At 37.0% G+C, this 21,681-nt stretch overlaps 1 protein-coding gene across 1 annotated transcript in view; it reads left to right on the top strand.

The window, feature by feature from the left end:
* The window catches only part of LOC119775273 (histone-lysine N-methyltransferase MECOM-like), a 72,067-nt gene extending 63,136 nt beyond the window's left edge, over window positions 1-8,931 (top strand). Inside the window, exon 2 of the mRNA XM_038273200.1 lies at window positions 8,414-8,931. Coding sequence (XP_038129128.1) covers window positions 8,414-8,808 — 395 coding nt within the window. The 3' untranslated portion in view covers window positions 8,809-8,931. The remainder of the gene's footprint in view (window positions 1-8,413) is intronic.
* The last annotated feature ends 12,750 nt before the right edge of the window (window positions 8,932-21,681 follow it).

Here is a 21,681-nt window from a genome sequence, read left to right as displayed (position 1 = left end):
TAAAATTGATTCACATGTTCTCTAGATAAATGTGATTTTTTTCTTTTAGAGAAAATAACAGTAAATCTCAAATATTTTTAACCCTTTAAAGCCTGATCCAAGAATAAAAAAACAGAAAATAACTTTTTTTTTTTTGAATTCCTTATTTGACCTTTTAACAAAATATGTAAAAAAGAAAAAACAGAAATACATTTTTGATATTAATAATTTATTACTATGCGATAAGTCAAGATTATTTTGTCTGTAGTCTTCTACTGGCTGTTATCAGGTATATCTGATTGTGTACAATAGGATTTTGAGCAAAGTTTTTACCATTAAATTATGCAAAAGGTGTCTGATGCAAAACATTTCAGAAACCGTATGTATCAAATACGATACATTTGGCATTATAGGGTTAAGAGAATTATATAATTCTTTCAGATTTTCCTGGACCCACATTAGATGACTAACAAATAGGGTTGTCACGATACTAAACTTTTCAACTCGATACCGATACTAAGGAAAATATTCGATACTCGATACCATTTTCGATACCACAAGGATAAAAACAAAGACTCCAAAATTCAACAGAAATATTTTCATTAATAGATAAAATACAATAAATAAACACAATAAAGGTTGTATGCTGTGCATAATATTAAGCAAGCTTGATAAAAAAACTTATAAAATTAAAATTAAGTGTTCCTTCCTTGGCTATGCTTTGCACACATAACAATGACACTAGCCAAACCAGTTAAGAAACAAAAATAATTCTCAGCAGCTGCACCTTTTACAAAAAAAAGTCTGAAACTGAAAAGAGCACAGAATTGTTCAATCACACAGTGTTCTGAAAGTGCATTGTCCTCTATTCTGCACTTTAGATGAATGACTGCTTAGATGCCACTGGTGACGGCACTGTATCAATACTTTTAAAAACGAGTATTGTATCCGGATACAACATTTCAGTATCGATACTTTTTTGAGTTTCGATACTTTTGACAACCCTACTAACAAATGCCAAATCTATAGGCGATGGCAAACATCTCTAAAGTCTAGTAATTCTGTTATATACTGTTCAATTCTGGTCTTCAGACAACAATGTCATACAAATTATGTTCAAAACTCTTCTTAATCAAATATTTAGGTTGTTTGCAGAACCCAGTAGAAATTTCATTCACCAAAGAAAAGGAAATGTAGCCATTTTATCACGGTATGTTCAACCGGTTGCAGAACATTGAGTGTATAGTACAAGTATTTGACTCCTATGGCCAGTGTTGGGAAAGTTCTCTTTCTACGTGAACTAGTTCAAAGTTCAGTTCACACATTTTAAAATTAACTAGTTCAGTTCATAGTTCATAATTCAAAATTTTGAACTAAGTTCACAGTTCCAAAAAATGAACTAGTTCATAGTTCTTTTTTTTTTCATATATTGCTCAATTACACCATAGCCTACTGTAGAACCACAGACAGCAATTATTTTATCAGTTGTAACTCTGAAACTGTGCGTCAGATTTCATCTTCATATCCAGTTTTGAATCCTTATCCAACCAGGGTTTACATTAGCATTGAGGGGACAGCATTTCCCCATTGTTGCTTTAATGCTTTGTTGCTGTCCATTCTAGTAGCAGCTGCAGCTTTCACCCCTACAGTATATTCTCAAAAACATCAGGAAAAATGTGCTGCTTAAATGCTCTTTTTTATGAGAATTTTATTAAAAGAAAAACAGGAAAGTAGTCTTTAAGGTGCAAATGTTTTTTTTTTTTTTTTTTATTATTTTTTCCATTTGAAATTTCATTTCAGTACATACTAAAAAGGAATCCTGGAAAATTATACCAGGCAGGTTTAAGTGCGGATTTTTTTACTGAAAGCCGGTGGGCAAAGTTTGCAGAGAAATGTAAGATTGTTGCCTTCATCCTCACTGACCACCTGGTCATAAAACTGCTGCTTTGTCGCCTCCACGGTCGCCTCCATGCTGCTGTATCTTCCACGCTGCATTTTGTTTTGATGACGCACGCGGCTGTAGGCTACGACACTGGTAGCTGGTGTTGCCAGATTGGGTGTTTTCCCCGCTACATATTAAGGCCGGTTTACGGTGTGATTTAGCCGGGGTTTCGCCTGGAGGGCTCTATAGAAATCTGGCAACCTATTGAACGAAGTTGAACTGAGAGAGCGTGCCGTTCACAGACGCCAGAATGAACGAGTTCACAATAACGTTCATCAGGCAGTAATGCAGTACGTTCAGTTCACGTTCGCGCAAAATATGAACAAGTTCATGAACTTTCGTTCAATGAACGCGTTCAGGCACAACACTGCCTATGGCCTATGTGGCTTTAAGCTTCTTGAATTACTTTTCTTATTTTAATTAAAACCAATAGCCCAGCAAAAATCTCTCCAAAGACTTAGACAGAAGAATGTAGAAATATTCTAGCATCTGGTCACTTTAGCCCTTTTCACCAATATTTTGTATCCTTGAATTGCAATTCATATTATTCTTACTTTCATGTTGTAGCTGTATATAAATAATTTCATACTCGTGCACTTCTTCATAGCATATAACTGTATTTTTTTTTTTATTAATGTATCAACTCATACATAGTGTACTTCATGTTAGATTGAGTGTTGGTCTTGTTTTACACCTCATTTCAATCAATTGTGGTTTAGATCCTTGTTTGGATCTGTTTACCTTTAAGAAATAAGACAGCACTTAAATCATGGGTCGTTAGTGATGATTGAAAAGTTAAGCAAACATGTAATATATTAATTGAGTATATACTCCTGTATATTTTTTTATCTTAGCGATGGTGGTGAGACATTAATCCAAAACTTCAGATTTTTCCTCCTGGCATTGAAAATCAATATATTATAAAACGTCTTATGCTTGATCTCAATCAGAGGATCTTAAAGGCCAAGCGTAGGAATTTTGGGCTAAGCTGTATGGTGGTACTGATAGTATGGTATTGTTCCTTTGCTGTGAGCCTTTTTTAAATCTTCAGTGAATGTGGTGATTTTATGTCTTAAATATTAATACCATGCTTGCCAAAAATTAACTCAGTTCCTCTAAAGTCTTTTCATACCAATTTTATCAATATAAATGAATAAACAGCTTATATTATCGACCTCAATGCATCTTTGTTCCTCAATAAAAATGACTAGCCTTATTTTAATGATTTCTTGAAACATTTCAACTAAATATTTCACTTGTTTAAAGATTAGAGTGAATCACTGAAAACGTAATTATCATTATTAAAGCATAAAGGAAGACAAAGCAAGGGAGGGAGGTTAAGACGGCAAACGGAGAAAGAAGGGTTTTCTATGTTCACAGGTAGGTTATTCTCTGTAAACATATGTATCCATTTGTCCCGTGGGTGCATTCCCCTGGCGTCCCGTCAGCGGTGGCTGGGTCACACCTCCATTAGGGGCTTTGTCACAGTGATTAATAGCTCCTTCTATCATCTTTAATTCACTCCCTGATGATGGCGGCGCTGCTCGCTGCTCGGGGTAATCATGTGATGTATGAGTCCGCCCAGCACCTTGTGGCAGAGGTGAAAATCATTCCACCCATGCAGATAGCAAGCCTGGGAACAAATGTTTTGTAACCTTAATAAAAATGTATGCATTTGATATCAAGTGTGAGTATTTGAATACATGATATATAAGTATGTGAGTGAGTGTCTGTGTTTAAATAAACTGTCATGATGTATCTTTCTCTGTTGTTGACTAATTCAGTGAGGGAAACTAAATTGTTTCCCTATTTCACATGACATTTTTGCTCTACATTCAATCATTTTAAAATCTACATCAGATTTTCTAAAGTGCCTTTTAAAGGTGTGAATGTGAAAGTAGCTTTTTAATATTTTGATAATGATAAAATCATAAATAAAATTTTAAAAGTGATTATATTTTTCCTGGAAGGTAAATCTTTGCCCCAATCTCAAGTCTTTGCAGCATCTGACCTGTATTTTGCTAACTAGCTTCTGTACCTGCAAAATGGGACTATCCCCACAGCATGACATAGTCTCTGCCATGTCCTATCATGTTAGTGAGATTCTCATGGTGACTTGCAATGGCTTTACATGTGTGACTCATAACTTTATTTTTATGGCCTCTGACAAGAACATACTTTACTTCATCCCTGTTGTCTCCCCAGTTTATCTGGTTTTGGTTACCTTTAAATAAAACTTAAAATTTCCTCACCAATGACTCACTTCTAACCCCTCTTCTGAGGGTGAATTTACAAAGCTGACATGCACGTGCACTTGTTTCTCCAGGCAGAAAATTTTGCTCTCTGAAGCTGTTAATATTTGTAGCTAGTCCACAGTTACCATGTGCTGAATATCTGTTTTTTCTGATTCATGTTCTTCTTAACTTTGTCTTTCACTTTAGCTAGATATCGCTTTAATAGCTCTTTCTTAGTTATTAGACTAAGTATTTACTTTGTCCCTGGTGTATCCCAATAAGGTTTTTGGTAATATGGCGAAATTTGAAAGAGTGAATACTTCTTCTTTAACCTTTTTTTTATTATTATTTTTATGATCAGGTTCCATTGAAGTCCTTAATGTTTCTCAAATGTGATGCTGGTCTCTGCTGGAGTTCCCCGTCTTTAGCCTGGATTCCTTCTCTAATGAGGGGCGTCAGCTTGTACTAATCAAGTAATGTCCATCATTGAGCAAACAAATAGGTCTATTTGCCTTACAGAGGTCAGGACACAGAAAAGCATGCACGCACACAGCTATCAGATGATCTGTGTGAACTGTCCCAGTTGCCCCGTAAGGCTGAGCAGCGCCACGGTCTTTGACTTATCAATCATCTGCATGTGAAACCACAAATTTTTAAACCCCTGAACACAGCCTATTTGTTTTCGTCGAACGTTTACCTTACAGAAACGTATATGTTTATGAGATGAAATGCTCTCATTGAAACCAGTGGAGCGGGAGAATATCTGGCCTGAATCAAATATAAACTTCTAGCCCCGCACACAAGGGGACATGTCCAGAGGAGAAACAGCAATGAAGGGATACGGTTACCTTTAAAAGCCCTTGTCCCTCCACCATATGGCAAACTTCTCATCTAGGCTTGTAACCATGTTACACAGTCTGCACACTGGAAATCACTGCACAGGCTCCCAGGGCTGCAGCACATTGAATTCATGCCTGGCCCAGCTCAGTCAACTAGTTTAAACACTTTCCCTTTCAAGAAAGCTGGACTCACACATTGCTTGTGCCAAATATAATAGCTGCACAGACCCTGTAATCAGATGTTGCTCGAAGGAATAACTTTAAGACAAATTCAACTAGTAAACCTTGTATGTTTCCATAAATACTTTCTACAAACATAAAAAAACTCTGACATATATTTGTTACACTAAGCTGAGTCAGCACTTTGCACTGTTGTAGAGATTTCTTTCATTACAGCAAACATATTTTGACAGCACTTATTATTCCGGTAGAGGAAAACAGCTTATGTTGTACTTATTCTGCATTTTACACCTTTGCATTCCTTGTCACATACATTGTGCACTGAGACTACCCCGTCGGTTTATTGATACTGTGTAAGGACAAACTGCTATAGGCTTTGTTTTCTCTCCCTGTATTCATAAATAAAAAAAGTATATGGTTAAAATCTTGAGGTTATTTCTTGGGTTGGTGCCTCACTGTACAACCTGTTGCCAAATTAACCCATTGAGTCAATCAGAGTAATTGTTAATTAATGTCTAGTGAGCACAGATTTTGAGTATGTGTGTGTGTGTCTATCTTTTTGGATTAAGGAATCCATGGCTGACACCGTAGAGGTACAGTGTCACACAGGAAGCCCTTCAGGAATGTTCCTTTGAGCAGGGATGGGTTTTTGAACCTCATTAGCAGAGCCCCTTCTCCCCGTGACCTGTCAGCCCACGTTAGGCACAGCTCAAGACAAAGCAGCAGATTCCTGCAGATCATTTCCGGCTTTAGTGTCTGTCTCGCTCACTGTGTGACACCTGGCCAGCAGTATGTCTTGTTAACTCCCTTGTTCATCACCTTTCATCACCTATTTGTCCGCAAGTGTGTATGGCTTTGAGCTGATCTGGTGCCATCTCTCCGGTTACATGTGGGATTAATGTTTCCGCCTGTTCTTTTACCTTCACATTCCAAATCTTTGTCTGTTTTTTAAACTGCTACAGAAAACATTTCTACCCAGAGTTCATGTTCCATAATGTTTTGTTTTTTTCTTATTTTAAAGCAGGGATTAATTCAGTCTCTTTGCCACCGCCAATATCCACCTGCATGCTAAAGCACTCTGAAGAAGCCCAGAGTGGATTGAGGGGTCATACTTCCACATCCTGTTTGATTCTATTCACAATTAACCTTCATGTGATTCTGTCTGTTTTCACTGCATGCTGGAGAAAGAGTTCAGGAAAAGGAAATATAAAACAGTCAGCACAGTACAATGTAGAGCAGATCATGTTTCTCAACCATGGCATCAATGCAAACAAATAGCAAACTTGTTTTGGTTTTTTGGTGTAAGATCTAAAAAATAAATTTATATAGACTTAGACTTAGACAAATTTATTTGTCATTTTGCTTACACAAGTGTCAAAAAATATATATATATAAACAGTAATATAAACATATGGCTGTAAATGTACAGTTTTAACATTTCAGGGTTTTTTCTGTTTTTTATATATAAGATGAAAAATTATAATAAATATAATAAAATACAATACAATAAAATATAAAATTTTTCAAAACATTCAGCAGTCGAATGGCAGTGGGGAAGAAACTGTTATGGAATATAGAATATACGAGTTAAAATCATAAATATAATATAATAAATAAAATATAAATATAGAGCTTTTACTAAAAAAATTTGGTCAAGTTAAAACCCTAAACTTCAATTGACTTTCTGCTCGTTCCACATGATAGACCAACATTAAAGTATAGACAATTGTGAAGTAAAGGGAAAATGTTTAACTAATAAAAATGCATAAAGTGTGGCATGCATTTGTATTTGATACATAATAACATTAAGTACAAGCACCTATTTTCAGAAGTAATTGTATTTGTAAACAGAGGGTACATGTGTGTAATATAGTCTTAGTATAGATCCAGGCAATGTGTGAATGTGTAGGAAAAAAAAAAAAAATTAACAAACTGTAATTGGAAAAATAAGCTAAGCTTAAACCATTATTTGAAAATTGAAATACAACTGCAAACCTTCCAGAATGCAACATACATGGAAAGGAGAAAATGAATGTAAAGTACATATCTAACCTTTATGGGATATTTGTACGAGTAAGTAAATGTAGAAAGAATTCTATACGCCATGCAAGACATACAAGCAAATTTTGGGAGAAGATGCTCAGGTGAAATCAAATTTAGACCTTATGGGTTACGTGCAAAGTGATCAGTTTGGTCAAAATCTAACCTAACTTGAGCAAACCACCTGAAAGTTGTCAACAACTTTATGCAATAAGATTTGTTTTTCTTTGGGAAGCTTTTCAGAGTTGATAGTATAATAAATGGAACTAAATGATGTGATACTGGGACGAAGCTTCCCCCTCCATCAAAACACAGATATCGAAAGTACAGTCAGCAATGCAATGAAATAGTTCAGATCAGGGGTCTCAAATGTGGTCAGTGTCCTGAAACATTCTTACCTGGCAGGTTGGACTCGGTGAGATGTTTACATTGTCCATCATGCCTGAATAAACCAGTTGAATTACTACAGTAGCAGCCATTTAAAATGGCCTTTCCCAGTCAAATGTCAGCCGAATGGAAGCCCACTTCCCTGCAGCTCCCTGCAAAATCCCCTCTAACTTCCAGCAATTGGCCTTGTCTTAGGCATGCATTTTGTTTTACTCTGACCTTACCCTTTCTCTGAATTACAGGGTCTGACCAGGAGATGACGCTTCTCTTTAGGTCTTAATGTCCACAAATCATGAAAGAAAGAATATTTTAATACAAAGATTGACGTTTAAAGAGGAATGGTAGGGGACCAGCCAAGGACTCAATTTTGAATGGCTACTACTGTATATTAAAAGACTTAAATTGAAAGAGAACCTGACTTACCCTCAGCTTTTCTAAAGACGTTTCAACTCCTATCAAGGAGTCTTTGTCAATTCTGTCAGCTCGGTCCAGAGCTCCTGGATAGGTATCAAAACGTCTTCAGAAAAACTGAGCAAATTTTGCCTTCCAATTTAACCCTTTCCTGTTGTTGCCATGACCTGGATGACTGAGATTTTACACAGACGTATAAAAGAATGTTATCATGCATTAGTAATGACTTCATAATTTGAGCATTGTCAGATATATTTAAGCAGAGACTCAAAGTATTTAACATTTCTGTGGAAGCTTTCATTAGAGATCATGAAGAGAACATATGTTTCCAGTATCTTTCAGTCATTTAACAACATATAATCAAGCATCACTGTGTAATATAGCTATTATGTCATTCACAGGTGATGGCGATGATGACTTTGCAGTCTATTCAAGCAGCGTCTTAGACGACGTTTGTGACTCAAATGGCGATCCTTCACATTCTACAGCCCAGGCAGATGACCCGCTGTCCGACGATGACTCTTCACCTCCATCACTCCAACAAGCAGGCATTCTTTTCCCTCAAAGCAACTTAAGCGTTCCTCTGGACTTTGAATTGAGAGAGTCAACGGTTCCAGGTGCGAGTCTGGGCATCTGGAGCCGCAGGAAGGTGAATGTAGGGGAAAGCTTTGGACCATATGAGGGAAAGCACACGCCCTGTCTCCAAGATCCCACGCAGGGTTGGGAGGTAAGAACACGCATCTCTTTTGCTGTTACTCCACAGCTTGAATCAAGAGTAAGAAAATTAATTATTTAAGAAAGCAAACTGTATCCCAACTCAAGCTGACTCCAAACTTAGAGGGATATTTCACTTTAACTTTGTGGCAATGTATTGAACACTGTCTATTTTCGGAAAACAAATTAGATGTTTAAGGATAGTTCTCATGGTGAATATTTTTGAAAGCTCTCCCATAGGAAAGCAAAATCCAAGAAGAGATCTCATTGTTGTTTCTTTCATTTCTCCTAGACACAAATGAGCTATTTTTGATACTAAGGTGAGACCAAAGGTTTTTTCTCCTGCTTCTCAAATTCAACTCAGGAGAAACAATCACATATAATCTCATGTTTGATCAAAACAAGAGATCTCTATATGATCTGAAATATGTCTAATTTCAGCCTCCTAAACATGAGACCATGAGATCAAAGAAAGAGCTCAAAGAAAACTCAGCTATGACTCCCAAGATCTCATTATTCTTCTCAAATATGTCTCAGTTTTCTCATAGTGACCTCAGAATAAACAACCAGAGTGTGTCTTACTCTGATCAAAAGAAGAGATCTCTAAATGATATTAAATAAGTCTCATTAAAGTCTCCCGAACATGGATAAGAGAAGCTCCATGAAATCTCATAAATAGAGTTACTTGCAGGAGTATTTTGATTTTACTGGACATACTACATTTCAAATTCTGCATTGTAATTATTGTATTATATTACTGTAAGTTCCTTACCTTGTAACTTACAAGAAAACAAGACAGAAAATAATGCACTTTTAAATTCCAAGTTTTCCAATTTATTAATAAAATAATAAAAGTCAACATAACTAGACAACCAACCGCTTCAGTATTATCTTTAGAGATTAATGCAAATTCATTAAGGATGCATGTAAGTACTGTACAGAAATCATAAAGAAAAAAGAAAAAAAAATGTGGTTAAGAAACATGAATCCTCAGTGCACATACAGTGAGAATGAACTATATTTCAAATAATTTGTTCAGTGTTTACAATTGTGATCGGATTCCATTCCTAATCTTTCTCCAGAGTATTGGGGAAATTTGCTGCAAAGACAATGCCTGGCATAGATGACAAATCTAGGTAAACAACTTTGCCTAGAATATGATCAACTGGAACAACAGTCACATTGACAGGGACTTCCAGAAGAACTGCAATGTGAAAGCATGTACCATTTGTCACATGGTCCCGCAACAAATGGAAACCTGCACTTTCAAATTCAGTGACAATGGCCAGTTTAGAGTTGTGACCAAGTTCCTCACTGGTCAAAAAGAACTCTACTTGACCATACTTTTTTTCCTCCCCATTCCAAAACATGACAGTGAAGTTGTTTCGTCTTATGCCTTTGTTGTAGTTCCTGGAAGTAAGTTGGACTTTTCCAACTTGAGCTCTGTTAAATGCCCTGACTAAGTTATTCTGAATGGGATGTCCAGCATATTTCTGCAATGCAGACAGATGATTTCCTTCAAGTTGATGATGAGTCCATGCTCCAATTAACATTTCCTTTGAGATTTTGTTGCTTTCTGAACAGAAAGTGTAATCATTTGACATTCTTGCATAAAAATCTGCTATGGCCAGTTTTGGTTTTACAGTTTGTGCAACTGAAGGCAGAGATTGTACTAGCTTTACAGCATTGATCATCTGCATTGGTATGTTTTGTGTGCCATGAATGAGCCGCAACAAATAACCATTTTTGTCTTCAAAATGAAAACAGGAATGAGTCCATAATGGTCCAAGGGCTCTGACACTGTCTGCCAAATGTACTAGTAGATGCACGTTTGCAGTTTCATACCTCTTACCATAAAGAGGACCCATCTGGGAACAGAAGTTCCAGAGTAGCTTTTCTGCATGGTCAATCTGTTCCTTGGTTATTGATTCCATCAGGAGTATGTAAATGGCCTCACTAAGGAGAAGAAAGTGGTTGTAATATATTGCTCCAAGAATGCCATAGAAAACAACTGGTCCAAAAAATAGTAAGAGAGAACGGTATTCGGACGCTTTGAAATACATCCTATGTGAAGACACTGAACGAGGATGGCGTGTCACAGTAGATGGGGGATGGATTTCACTCAAGCGTTTGTCAATTTCCTTTGATTCTTTGGCCATGCTGAAAGGCTCACGAGAGAACTCCATAGAGAACCACAGAAACATAAGAGTACGCATGACTCCTAGAAGTACTGAATGCATATAGTCAACTCCGGTCCCAAGAATAACATCAAAGCTATTAACTTTGGTTAGCCAAGTTGGGCCTTTAACACCGTGCACATGACCTTTTGTTGCAAGTGCAGATTTGGCATCATTGACCAACTTGTCATGTGTGCGAGGTGGCCCTTTCGGATCTGAATGCTGAAATGGAAATGCATGCATATGTCCTCTTGCCCCTGTCTTCTCAGTTGTCCCTGGCTGTTCACATTTCATGCATCCATACTTCCCATTGAACTGCACAGTATTTAACACCATTGCTTTGGCAGGCAGGTCACATGTACCAGCAATAGTCAGAACCTTGCACAAAAAATACTCTGGTGTCTCAGGATGTTTGACCAGAACACCATGCTCCTCAAGTTCATGAAGCTTTTCACACAGTGGTTTCAGAAAAGTCAACATTGAGGGTTTTGAATCTCCAAACCAAAGTCCTGCAAAGATCATGTTCTCCCTCTTTGTGCGCTCAACAAAGCTCAGTTCATTGATCACACAGTAAAAAGGCCATACTGAAAATTTTGAGGATTTGAAAATGGGAACTCCATCTGTGTTCCATGTGAATGATATGTTGTGTGGATTGCACAATAGCCCATCACCACTTGCATACTGTTTGTACACCTGTCCATCATATATGTCTTCAACATTGTCTTTCCCTTTCTTCTGCCTCATGAACCTGAATTTTAGTTTTTCTTGGAACCCTTTTTTGGCAAATAGTGTCTGCAGTTGTGCCTCAATAGAGACCTCAATGAAATGGGATGTTGCACCCTCTTCTAACAAACTGACCTCACATAACTGACAAATTGTATCATCATTGTGTACTGTTGACAAACAATTGCTACAGTACTTATGCATGACTACAGGTGATGGAACTGAGTGAGAGAAGAAGTCTTTAAACTTGTGGATGCTGCCCAAGCAATCTGTGTTTAGGTTTTTAGGACAAAGCAATGTGATCAATTTCAGCAAATCACCAAGGGCTTTTCCAGTCACCTTATGACAATTAATATATGTCATAATTAAAAGCAGACATTCTGCAACAGATGTTGGGGCATTCTCATACAAGGGCATGTCAAATGAGTAGTCCTTCGGCATGGGTACTTCTCTTGAATCAGTCTGAGGCTCATCAAACTGCAATCCATCATCAAAGGTCCAGTCCTCCATTAAATCAGGCCACCCCCTACGCGGAAATGAATAGGGGAGCACATTGTAAGTTATGTAAATATTTCGTATTTGCTTTTTCAACATCTACTTATAACACTTTTGGGGCTACTCTAAATGTGAATGTGACATTTACCTGTCTTCATGATCATTAATGTCATCTTGATTTACTGCATCTTCAAAGTGGTCAGAATTTGATTCCACCTCTGGACAGTCAGGCCACCCACTATACAGAAAGAAATGGGATGGGGCACAGTAATGTATGTTATGTAAATATTCTGGATTTTCTTTTTAAACATCTATTTATTATACTATTTAGGCTGTGATATTTACCCATCTTCATTATCATGAATGTGATCTTGATCATTATCAACAGCATCTTCAAAGTGGTCAGGATTTAATTCCACTGCCAGAGAGTCTGGCCACCCACTATACAGAAAGAAATGGGATGTGGGGACACAATAATGTATGTTGTGTAAATATTCAGAATATTCTTTTTAAAACATATATTTATTACATAATTTTGGCCATTCTAATGTAATATTAACCTGTCTTCATTATCATGAATGGGATCTTGATTGACTGCATCTTCAAAATGGTCCGGATTTAATTCTACTTCTGGACAGTAATGATTGCAGTTATACATGTTTAACTCCAATTGCACAGCTTCTAGGAGAGAACAAATAAGGGCTTAAGATTGTTGAGAACTTTCATCACATGTAAAGTATCTTGTTAATTTTTTGGCAGAAACAATTACACAAGAACAACCTACATCTCAGATCAACAACACACCTGAGCTTTGCTCACCAATCTTCTCCATCTGTAAGTAACACAAAGAGACAAACTGAGATGACATTTTCAAATTTAAGCCCATATCCTATTGTATTGTGTGACTCGCACTTGCAGATAATTTAGCTACAAACAGTGGCAATCAATCAAACTCACAATGGCTAACTCACATTGCCAGCAGACTTAGTCCACCGGTGTCTTTTCTGCGGCGGGCCATTGATCTTTTTCCTCCAACGTGTAGCCATTTTGAGAGCACTATTCAACAGATCATGTTTCACTGGGGGAGGAATGATACAGTAATGTATGTTATATACCATAAATATTCCTAACATTTAGCAACATAACATTTCCATCATTTCTATTTTTAAATAATCCTTTCAGTAATTTTCAAGCACAACTGCCAAACAATCATTGGTTCTAGCTTTTTAAATGTAAAGATTTGCTGCCTTCTGAGTCATGTATGACAGTAAAGTGAGTTTTTTTGTGTTTTCGACTGTTGATTGGACTACACAAGACATGTGAAGACAACCCCTTGAGCTGTGAGAAATCATATTGGGCATTTAAAACTTTCTGATGATTCAAAAAAACGTTCTGATGACCAGGTGACTGACAGCAGAGGGTTAGGGGGGGTACCTTAACTAGAGTGAAAGGGTGCGACATATGGCTGACAAGGATCTGATGCAGTTTCCTGTTCAGGTTCGGACTTTTGCTCCTGTTCAATTGGGCATCCACCCAGAATATCCTGAAGAAAGTGTCAAACAATCATAAACACGTCTCAATCTGAAAATGCACTATAAATGCTTTCTTTTTGACTTCACTTGACTTCCTGTGATAGTGTAATCCTCAGTATACACAAGAAAACAAAGCTGTTCACTGGAAGTTGAGACTGCGTCTATGTGTATATATGTATATATATATATATATATGTATACATATATAAATGTGTGTATGTATATATATATATGTATATGTATATAGTACAATTTATATATGTATATATATATATATATATACATATATAAATGTGTGTGTATATATATATATATATATATATATATACATACGTATATAAATGTGTATATATATATATATATACATATATAAATGGGTATATGTATATATATATATATATATATATATATACATATATAAATGGGTATATGTATATATATATATATATATATATATATATATATATATATATATATATATATATATATATATATATATATATATATATATATATACATATATAAATGTGTATATGTATATATATACATATATAAATGTGTATATGTATATATATATATATATATATATATATATATATATATATATATACATATATATATACATATATAAATGTGTATATGTATGTATATATATATATATATATATATATATATATATATATATATATATATATATATATATATAATTAATTAATTTATTTATTTATTTATTTATTATTAATGTGTTGTACTTACATGTTTAGAGTTGAGATCCCCACTTTTCTTCAGAAGACAACTGGAGAATAACGCAACAAAACGAGACCAAATAGCAACTAAGGTAGTAATAATGGAAATAAAATATTCACTGGGCCAAAGACGAGAGCGGGCTGGGTCGGACGTCCAGAGCAGCTGATTGGAGGTTTGAATTTCAAACTGACACTTTGAGCGGGACAGTCCAGTCGGGACCAATTAGGTCTGCAGTCTCTGAAGTGGCACCTGTTGAAATTGTGCAGTGGAAGTTGTCTGGAGTGAAGGTAAGTTTTGAACTTCTTACATATAAGTTAGTTTTGTAACCGTCGACAGCATTATACATTGATATGCTTGATAAAAATGCACGGATATCAGTAGTCAATTTATTTTAATTTTGGGCGGTGAATTTTGAACGACCATGCAGTCTCGAATCAAGCTAGCTACCAACATTACAAGTAGCATGGCTTCCTTTGATTTTTAGCACACTTGGAAGTTGGTATCAATGTTGTGTTTGTGAAAATGTCCATATAAATTAACCTTTTAAGTAAGAGCGCCCACTGTACAAAGGGCTGCGTGAGATGCTTGCTGTATAGACGATCATTAAGAAGCTAGTAAGCTAACACGTAGCATACCAAAATGATGCTAACCACACAAACAAGGTGTCATATGAAAGTAGAGACTCTGCTGCGTCACCAGTTTTCTATCTTTTTGTCACGCACTCCCGCCACGCCATGTATTTGATTTTTCACGCTGAAAGAAATATAATACATTTCTCTGTTCTGTATAAAAGCTTGTGACCATGGTGAAGTTAGTTTCAGGTTGATATTCGACACTGCTGAATCTACGCGACTATGTCTGACCAACCAACCTGAAACTAACTTCACCATGGTCATTAACAGCGGTGACGGTAAGAAAGCCAGTGAATCAGATCAATAAGACGTCAGTTTATGATTGGTTCACAGCGGTTACGTTCAACAGCACAAGACATCTAGAAGTAGAGTCTTTTATTGATGAGTAAAGACAGTTTAGTTATTTGAAGAAACATGATCTGAAGAAGACATGTTTAGTTTAATAAGCCCAATATGGACTGACTATATATACGTAAATGTATGTATATGTAGTGTTTGAGTGTGTGTAATTTTCACTGTTGCTGCACTTTGCATGAAATCATAGTCATATCGATATTGAGATATTTGGGTTCAATATCCAGATGCGATCATTTGGCCATGAAGCCTAGAGGGTTTGGTTTGTCTTGGATTTCTTATCTTGTATGTGATATATGAAAGTATTAGATTGCTAACATCATGCGTTTTAAACTGCCATTTACAGAATGACATCTGGATCCAACTCAAAAAGACAGAGGTTACCTTCAACCAAAATGAAAGATCATGTACAGCTGGGAACTGAAGAGGAAGAGGAGGCAGCTGGTGAGTTATTGTTAATTTACTTACTGTTATTTTTTACTTTTAACTTATCAATTGGTAATTAAAGGAAAGTATAAGTAGAATAGCTGATTTTTAAAGATCCCCTACATGCTAAACTGTATACAGTATAAACTACTTGAATAATAATTTGAGTCCACTATGTTCTTTCCACAGAAACATTAAATTGTTTTGTTAGAAATCCTTAAAATTGTATCAACACCTTTTCACACTTTAAAAATTGCACAATCAATTAGCATATATATTTAATATATAATAATATAAATTTAGCTGCTAGACTCAAGATGTGTCTTAATTCACTGTCAAGCAGCGGCGGCACCAGAAAATTATTATTGGGGGGGGACAATGGCCACAACAAATACCAACAAATAAATAATACTATAATAGATATAGATTTACTGTTCCCGGGCTAATACACTACATATTGTGAAATGCACATTACTAAATGTTTATCATATAACAAATACAAGCACATTTAACTACTTGTATTTAATGAATCAACAAATGCCAAACAAGCTCAAAAAACAATACAAATCATAGCCACCACAGAGAACATTTGTGGATTCACTAGAGTGTAACTGTGAGAATTGTAGCACAGTGTATAGTTAAAGTATACTCGTGTATAGTGTAATACAGTATACTCTTACCACTGTCTCTTAACTCACTAAATCTTTTTTCTCTCTCCTTCTGTTCTCCTCTCCTTCACTCCACACCTCTCTTCCTCTCCTCTTCCCCTCTCTTCTTCTCTCAGTGTACAGTATGTGCATTGGAAACAAGCTGGCTGCTCATCTCAGAGGGCTAACCATAAATAAATCTGAAATCTTTAAGTTTCAAAAAGTTATGTAAATGAAAACTCAATATAAAAGCTGGATTTATATCGATATTATAGGACATATCTTGTGTTCTTTTGAAATGTATTTTTGTGAAATATGACATGTTAACTGTGACATGGTTTTTCGTTTATTTTAGGTCACTTTGCATTTGTCACTTTTGAGGATGGCTACACTGCCAAAATCTTCAAAACATGTGACATTCTGGATGCGAATGACAGCCCCATTGGACAGTTGGATGTCTTGAGGCCAGGAGAAAGGGTCCTAGCCAGATGGAGTGATGGGAGATTTTACAGTGCCACTGTGAATTATATTGGGCCAAATACAGGCATGCAAAAAAAACCCAAAAAGGACATAAGAAAGAATATCCCTGCAGATGTATATTATCGCCAGCACTCCTCCCCCAAGCTGACTGATGTCCACTCTTCAACAAACGTCAGCGCCCACTTTTTGCCATCGCCTCCTGTCCAGGGGCCTCCTTCCCAAGGCCACGCTCTGCCATCGCCTCCTGTCCAGGGGCCTCCTTCCCAAGGCCACGCCCTGCCATTGCCTCCTGTCCAGGGGCCTCCTTCCCAAGGCCACGCTCTGCCATTGCCTCCTTCCCAAGGCCACGCTCTGCCATCGCCTCCTTCCCAAGGCCACGCTCTGCCATCGCCTCCTTCCCAAGGCCACGCTCTGCCATCTCCTCACACCCTCAAACAGTACACTACCCTGTACCCTCTGAAACGGCCTAAGCCACTCCACCTCAATGTGGATTCGCCAGTGCAATGTGAGTCGCAGGCACACAGTTCAACCAATATTCTGATTCCTTCCACAACCAAGATGATGCTAGTTCAGACTGCTCGCCCTGAGACAGATGAAAATCTGAGTACAAGTTCATCTTGCCCTGTGACAGATGAACATCTGAACACAAGTTCATCTTCTTGTGCAAGCACCCTGATAATTGACAGAAGCCCTCAAAGTGAATATGGAGAACCCATTGAGGATGTAGCACAGAGTGACAGAAGGTCCTGGCAGCCATGTCAGAGGTGTGGTCCAGAGTTCAGAAAACTTGAAAAAGAGAAGAAGAGGATGGAGGACATTCTCTGCAGCATAAGTAAGTCTATAATGTTAACTCTATTGTGGTTAATAATACCTTTTGATAACCAAGGGTGTATACTGTCATTAAGACCTGTACATCAACACTTCTTTTATCCTTTTTGTTTTTCAGAGCCAGAAGACATCAGAGTGGCTCGAGGATTTCTTAAAAATGTTGCTCTGTACCAGGAGAGCCCTGCAGCCTTGATCCACCCGTCACAGAAGGCTCTTCAGGAGCTCTTTCCCAATAGTGGCCTGTTCCTGTCATCCTTCAAGCTTGCCTCCATAATGCACCAATGTGACCATGACAGCCTTCGACTTTTCCATCTCCTTTTTGAACACTTCTTCACCGCAGAGGAGTGCACCAATGCAGTGGCTTTCGGACGACATGGCAAGATACCAGAGGGGAAGCAGCTGCTTGACCAAAGCAAAGTTGATGGAATTCTGAGTGAGTAGTTTTTCTGGTGTAATGACTGCAATGTTCTAGCTACTTTCTAGTATTTTGCATGCTTGATTTGTTGTACACTAGTTACTTGATTGTTGTTGGTTTTTTTGAGTAAATATATTTTTAATATGATTAGATTATGAAGGTCTACAGTGGCCGACAAGGGTCAAACGGACAGCAACGGCCCAATACGTCTCAGTTTGAGAAAACAGCTTCAAGTACAGAAACGATGCAAAATCACAAACTCAAACACAAGTCTAAACGAGGTACAAAACGAGGAACGTGTTGCAAATGAAAACACGCATAATCAAAAATGCATCATCATCAAACGCACTGCAAATGGAGAAGCGATCTGCAAACGAAAAACGCTGCATGCTCCAAACCTGCAGGGGGATCCCTCAGCGTAACAGCTCAATAGAGAGACACACGGGATGGAGAGAGACAGAACAGCTGACTAAATCACAACGGTGTATGAAAATACAGCAGGAACCGCTTATAGTGATCACAGATATAGTAATCAGCTGCTTTAGGATCCAGAGGACAGAATCATTTCTATACAAATGCTGTTTAAATAATTTGGTTATAGTGATCAAGAAATCCACTTATAGTTTCATTTTTGGGAATTTTATGAATGAAAACATGCAAAAACTATTTTAAAACTACGTGTATTTTATTTTTTACTCGCAGCAGGACACAGCGCAGCTGTCCCATCCAGGGCTGAGGAATGCAGTTCACATTTTAAAGACTGGTCTCCTGCATGTTGGTTTTAAAAACTTTGACCTTTTACATGGTTTTGAAAAAGAAGTGAACTTGGTGTTAGAGTTGTCAAAAGTATCGAAACTCAAAAAAGTATTGATACTGAAATGTTGTATCCGGATACAATACTCGTTTTTAAAAGTATCGATACAGTGCTACCACCAGTGGCACCTAAACAGTCATTCATCTAAAGTGCAGAATAGTGGACAATGCACTTTCAGAACACTGTGTGATTGAATAATTCTGTGCACTTTTCAGTTTCAGACCTTTTTTTTTGTAACAGTTGGGGCTGCTGAGAATTATTTTTGTTTCTTAACCGGTTTGGCTAGTGTCATTGTTACGTTTGCAAAGCATAGCCAAGGAAGGAACACTTAATTTTAATTTTATAAGTTTTTTATCAAGCTTGCTTAATATTTTGCACAGCATACAACCTTTATTGTGTTTATTTATTGTATTTTATTTATTAATGAAAATATTTCTGTAGACTTTTGGAGTCTTTGTTTTTATCCTTGTGGTGTCGAAAATGGTATCGAGTATCGAATATTTTCCTTAGTATCGGTATCGAGTTCTAAAAGTTTAGTATCGTGACAACCCTACTTGGTGTTAGGCAAAAGTAATTAAACTTGCATGATGCTTCTCAAAAGAAGCATTTGAAACGACTGAGTTTAAAATCAGAATAAAATTCAGTCAATGCTGAAGCTTTCTGTTTCCATTTTTTCTCATTGAAAAACGATACAAATGGCATTTAGATGATGTTCTGCATAAAAAAATGAAGTGAAACAATAAAAATTCAGTTATAGTAATCAACTGCTTATTGTGATCATATTGACTCCAGACCAACGTGATCACTATAAGCAGTTTCCACTGTACAGCAGGAACGGTAATATGACTTTTACTTGATTTTATATACCGTAAATTCTCTAATATTGGCCTGTATTCCAATAGCGGCCGGGTCTCTAATAATGGCCGGTCTCGCTGTCAGAGGAGGTAAATAATGGCCGGTCTCTAATACAGGCCGGGGCTATAAACGTTTTTTCTGGGCATACCTCAACATTATACTTGTGGTAGTAAGTAACATACAAGTACCACAGCCCTGCGCAGCTGGACGACAGGCCGACTGCTGCCCGTCTGCGCGAGGAAGAGAACAGACACGCAGCAGAACAGGAGGAGCGCGAGTGATGAGGAGATTAAAGGGAGAGATGAAGAGGAGGAGGAAACTGAGGAGGAGGATTAAACAGAATTGGAGGATTTTTATTTTTTTTTTTACTTCAAACCAAGCGAGACATGGTAACTGTACTTTCAATAAATGAACCTAGTGTTTTATAGGTTCAAATAGACACAAAATCTCATTTTTATTCATTCCACTGGTAGTCTGTTTTGCTCAAATAGCAATAGAGGCCTGTCTCTAATACTGGCCTCTATCCAATAAAGGCCTGGACCGCGATGCACTTGAGTGAAATAAAGGCCCGGGCCTATATTAGAGAATTTACGGTATATGTTTATATATGTTTGCATGTAGATTAGCCTGCTTGATATAGCTATGGGAGACTGTGATAAGAGGGCTTTTTAATGTATTATTAAAACAGGTGTTTTATATCAAGCAGGCTAATCTATATATATATATATATATATATATATATATATATATATATATATATAAAATCAAGTAAAAGTCACATTACCGTTCCTGCTGTATTTTCATACACCGTTGTGATTTAGTCAGCTGTTCTGTCTCTCTCCATCCCGTGTGTCTCTCTATTGAGCTGTTACGCTGAGGGATCCCCCTGCAGGTTTGGAGCATGCAGCGTTTTTCGCTTGCAGATCGTTTCTCGGTTTACAGATCATTTCTCCATTTGCAGTACGTTTGATGATGATGCGTTTTTTCATTTGCAACACGTTCCTCGTTTTGTACCTCGTTTAGACTTGTGTTTGAGTTTGTGATTTTGCATCGTTTCTGTACTTGAAGCTGTTTTCTCAAACTGAGACGTATTGGGCCGTTGCTGTCCGTTTGACACTTGTCGGCCACCGTAAAAGTCAAATAAGAAATTGAATGATACTGAATGTAGCTCCTGGTGTGTTGAGAGATGCACAGGAAGGCTAAGATGGATATAAACAGTCCTTTATTTTAACCCTTTGATACACTGGCACTGCAAACCCATTCTAATGCACAAGATGGATCAAAAATTACCTGTACTTGTGTCATGCATAGCTGAGTGTTTCTTTGCCATATCTTTTAAAATCAATTTATTTCATCAAAAACATTATACACTTAGATGGAACCATTGCTATATAGAAATGTCATTTTACAGATAGTTGAATGAACATAATAATGTATTAAAATATGCTAGGAAAATATCAAACTAATTTAAGTCTCTTTTCTCCGTTTTTTTTTTTTTTTTTTGCAGCCTATGTGAGGCGGTGCGCAACGATGGAGAACTGGAAACCAGTAGAGGAGGCCAAGCTTAAAAAGGCCCTCATAAATAAATGCCGTCACAGGTCAGTACAGTGACTGGCTTTACAGGCATAATGTTTACAACAGCCCCTTGTTCACCAGTGTGCCCTCTTGTTCAGCAGTTGTGAATTTTTTCACCGTTTATTGAAATGTTGTTACACCAGTGGTTCTCAATTGGGATAATGTGATTGCTGTCACTTTTACAATGTATGGCCTGGTTCACTCTTGTAAAATGGTATGCACACTGGTATGCATGTTGAATTAATGCAAAATAAA

The sequence above is a fragment of the Cyprinodon tularosa genome, unplaced genomic scaffold (genome assembly GCF_016077235.1).
Source record: "Cyprinodon tularosa strain WSP-4 unplaced genomic scaffold, ASM1607723v1 ctg86, whole genome shotgun sequence".
Lineage (NCBI taxonomy): Eukaryota > Metazoa > Chordata > Actinopteri > Cyprinodontiformes > Cyprinodontidae > Cyprinodon > Cyprinodon tularosa.
The sequence above is the reverse complement of the archived record's forward strand: the minus strand, read 5'-3'. Positions and strand labels throughout refer to the sequence as shown.